The sequence below is a fragment of the Otolemur garnettii genome, unplaced genomic scaffold, assembly GCF_000181295.1.
Source record: "Otolemur garnettii isolate 467f Iridium unplaced genomic scaffold, OtoGar3 scaffold00141, whole genome shotgun sequence".
NCBI lineage: Eukaryota > Metazoa > Chordata > Mammalia > Primates > Galagidae > Otolemur > Otolemur garnettii.
Window position 1 is genome coordinate 182780 of NW_003852536.1, and position 1375 is coordinate 184154.

Consider the following 1375-nt stretch of genomic DNA (forward strand, 5'->3'; position numbering starts at 1 on the left):
TATAAGTAATGTAGAGATGATTTAAAGTATATGGGAGGATATGCATAGATCATATGCAAATCCTCTATTATTATATGTGAGAAACTTGGGCATCCTCAAATCTGGGTATTCGTAGAGGTCCTATAACCAATACCCCCTGGATACTGAGGGGCAGCTGTATTTCATATTACTCTGTACACAAGAATATCTTTTAATTTATTAATATTGTAAACTTTGTTCCCCATCTGACATAGAAATTCAGGTCTTCCTTTGAAACGCTATTGAACTACGATCCATTTACAGTTGAACATAATGGCCTCGTACTCTTCACACTTCGGTGGAAACACGGAGAGGTGAACTTGATGCTGAGTGACAGAAAAGAGCACCATGAAAAGGAAGCGATAACAGACAGCGTAAGTTCCGAGAACTGCGATGAAGAAAAAGCAGAACACATGGACGTGAGGCGAAAGCATTGCTTAGCCTACGTTCTCCACACCTCAGGGACTACAGGGGTGCCGAAGGTCGTCAGAGTGCCTCATGAGTGTATAGTGCCAAATATCCAGCATTTCCGGTAAGCTCCATTCTTTTAATCCTTAGAACTTGAATTTTTTTTTTTTTCTTTTGGCTGGGGCTGGGTTTGAACCCGCCACCTCCAGCATACGGGACCAGCGCCCTACCCTTTTGAGCCACAGGTGCTGCCCAGAACTTGAATTTTAAAGGAAGAAAAATTTTAAGATACTTGTTTTTAACTCTAGTTCCTAAATTGATCGTCCTAAGTAATTGAGTCTCTTGTTTCAGCTCTAGTTGAACTTTAGTTCTTTTCCTGGCAGAAGTACCAGCTGGGGTATGAGAAAAAAGAGTCTGTTGGTCCTACTAGGAAGTGTCCAGGGCAGGGCTGAGGAAATAGAAGGAGAGCAGGAATTTAGCCCAGTAGGTGATAAAGAGCTATTAAGGGATTTGCATTGCATTAAATTCACTCTTGCAGGCTTGGTGCCCATAGCACAGTGGTTACAGTGCCAGCCGCATGCACCGAGCTTGGCGGGGTTGAACCCGGCAACTAAACAACAATGACAACTGCAACAAGAAAATAACTGGCTGTTGTGGTGGTGCCTATGGTCCCAGCTACTTGGGAGGCTGAGGCAAGAGAATCACATAAGCCCAAGAGTTTGAGGGTGCGGTGAGCTGTGACATCACAGCGCTCTACAGAGGGTGACATAATGAGACTCTGTCTTAAAAAAAAAAAAAGTATTCTACTTTTAGAATGATTAGCTTGTACCCTTGTAAGATAAACCAGAGAGGGCTCGGCGCCTATAGCTCAACCGGCTAAGGCGCCAGCCACGTACACCTAAGGTGGCAGGTTCGAATCCCCAGCCCGGACCTGCCAAACAACAATGAC

General features: G+C 44.4%; 1 protein-coding gene across 1 annotated transcript in view; it reads left to right on the forward strand.

The window, feature by feature from the left end:
- The window catches only part of AASDH (aminoadipate-semialdehyde dehydrogenase), a 30080-nt gene that overhangs the window by 8019 nt on the left and 20686 nt on the right, over window positions 1–1375 (forward strand). The window contains exon 5 of the mRNA XM_012810739.2: window positions 234–550. Within this exon, the coding sequence (XP_012666193.1) occupies window positions 234–550 (317 nt within the window). The remainder of the gene's footprint in view (window positions 1–233; window positions 551–1375) is intronic.